This window comes from Penaeus japonicus, unplaced genomic scaffold, assembly GCF_977035675.1.
Source record: "Penaeus japonicus unplaced genomic scaffold, GWHDUDI00000001_assembly GWHDUDI00000017, whole genome shotgun sequence".
Taxonomy (NCBI): Eukaryota; Metazoa; Arthropoda; class Malacostraca; order Decapoda; family Penaeidae; genus Penaeus; species Penaeus japonicus.
In genome coordinates this window covers 8353560-8356059 of record NW_028234419.1, presented here as the reverse complement: position 1 = coordinate 8356059, position 2500 = coordinate 8353560, and the positions used below count along the sequence as shown (strand labels likewise).

Sequence of the window (2500 nt, the reverse complement as noted above, 5' to 3'; positions counted from 1 at the left end):
CATTATTAAATCACGGACCAATTCTTAAGTTTTATCAACAAATTAGGAATACCATTACCCTTTTTTCATTGCACATTTCACTATGAGCAAAGATTTAATTAGTCATAAGAAAGTAAATAATATATTTACCTGATTGACCTGCTTCTCCAGATCAAGGGCAGCCTGAAGAGCTTCCAGACCAGTACCCCACTCTTGCATGGATGGAGCTGCAATCTGCTGGAGGACGATGCGGCCACCACGCTTGTTCTGGTACTACATTGGAGAAAATGGAGTAAATTATTATTCTTCAGGATATATAATTTGATAGAATGTAAAGAAATGAGGCAATTGAAATCATCAATTAATTTCCTTCAATGCAAATCTTTACTGTTAAGGTTTAAGAGAATCTGCTAATCAAGAATCTCAATAAATGTTTTTTTTAAAACATGCCTATAACCTGTCAAACATAGCATTATTAACTTTTTCCTAATGTAAAACCAATTCAAGTGCACAAGAAATAATATCCAAAAAGGTTTTAAATAGATTTAGGAAATTATGCAAGAGAGCACTTCTCTACCATGCACATCTGTCTGATGTTTGTGAGTGTAAATGATAGCATGATATTCATTGAGTAAGTATACATATTTTCATTAATACTTCATGTCAGACTATGAAGTTCACAAGCAAGTATTTAAATGTGATCAATAGTATAGTAACCTACATATCACTAAAGGCAACATTCTGGTATTGTTAAATTTTACTATGCCTAAAGCAAGTTCCAGATTCTTTGATTGGTTTTATATCAGAACTTATTCACAAGGCCTTCCTGTAAAGGACTTTTATATGGCAAAATAAAACCCTTACCGAAGATGGATTGCCTTCCTAATCTCAGACCATGGTAGGGCTTAAACCAACTTCCCTTTACGTTACAATTGTGTACCTCAGCAGCATACCCTTTCTTTATAGTTCTTACAATTTTCATACAGAGACTCTCCCGACCTTTACGTGACAAGATTCTTACCTTCATGAAGGTCTGGGCATGTTCCCTCTCCTCATCACTGGACTCCTTGAAGAACTTGGCAAAACCAGGCAGAGCTACGTCATCACGTTCGAAGTAGTAGGCCTGCAATTGACACATCTCGTTATTCATGTCTGATAATGATTCCGACGTTTTTCATAGGTTTGAGATTTGATTGAAATTCCGTTTGATTTCGCGGCCTTAAAATTTGAGGGCTCCATTCAAGGGAATCAGTTATTTTTATGAAACAAAGCCATTTCTTTTACTCCAACCTGAATGTGGAATCACTCAAACCTACAACCTTAAGATTTTATCATTTGATCTTACAATACACACAACACAAACTAAAAATCTTTAACTTGCAAGACCTGTACAAATTCAGAAATGACATTACAAAATGAAAATGTATATTACTTATTATAATCTCAATAAAGTAAATCCATACAAAACAAATTCCAGATTATTATTCCTAAAAAGGAACTTTTGGTAAGATGGCTCACCGGGCATTGCCTTGCACATTCCTCTATGACATTGCTTGCCCTTCATGTTTGCAATAATGAAATTCTTTTATTATAATCAAACATTTTATCCAACTTGTATCAAAATCCTTAATTTTCTCATCTTTTCACTGATTTAAATATCAGATTGATATAGTCTTCGAAAAGAAAATACCAAATTCACAATAAAACATGGAATATTGCAAAGAAGGAACCTGGACTTCCTGGAATGACTGCACACATTTCCTGAAATGTCATGCAACGTGTCTCATGTTAAACCCCCGGCTACTCCGCATCTAATTCATTTCATGACAAAAAAATAACCAGATGGAATGCCATTCACAAGTCTTTAATGAGGAAATTTTGAAATAGATATTTTTTCCAGGTAGAAGGCCCGGTCGACGCAACCATTAGACGCGGTTGCCGAGTCGCTTATTTCTTTCCACTTATTTCCTCCACATTTCTCCCTCCCCGGTCCCATCTTGATAGAAATTCCATAATTAACCATACCTACGTAGGCGAATATAGAGCCAGACTATTACAAAACCCCCGGAATGCGCAAGGGAGAAACACATCACAGATAATATCCGCGAGCAATATCGACTCACCATAGAAAGGTAAACGTAGCTCGCATACAGTTCCATGTTGATCTGCTTGTTAATCGAGGCCTCGCAATCCTCATGGTAGTTCTGGCGGACTTGGCTGGCCATCTTGATCGTCTTCTGGATTCGTGGGAGGTGATGAGAAGTGAATGGAGGCGATGGAAGAGGTGCAAAGGAGCGGATTTCCAGAGGTTCGCTTGTAGGTACTCGTCCACACACTGGTGACCCGGAGCACTCGACTGCGCAGCTCAGGGACGTCCCCTTCTTATACTCGGTGCTGCTGTTACGTTTACCTCCCTCTCCTCCTGCTCTTATCTTTGGGCCGATTGGGGCTCTTGAACAGTCGTGGTGGAGAGGATGGTTTATTTTTTTTGTTCTTATCGGCTTTGAAAGATGGTTATTGA

The 2500-nt window shown here is 38.1% G+C and overlaps 1 protein-coding gene across 1 annotated transcript in view; it reads right to left on the bottom strand.

Moving 5' to 3' along the window:
• The window catches only part of LOC122256452 (ferritin), a 3360-nt gene that overhangs the window by 778 nt on the left and 82 nt on the right, over positions 1–2500 (bottom strand). Inside the window, exons 1-3 of the mRNA XM_043021171.2 lie at positions 2103–2500; positions 1001–1102; positions 130–252 (exon numbers count right to left, since the gene is read on the bottom strand). The exon at positions 2103–2500 is cut by the window's right edge and continues 82 nt beyond it. Coding sequence (XP_042877105.1) covers positions 130–252; positions 1001–1102; positions 2103–2204 — 327 coding nt within the window. The 5' untranslated portion in view covers positions 2205–2500. The remainder of the gene's footprint in view (positions 1–129; positions 253–1000; positions 1103–2102) is intronic.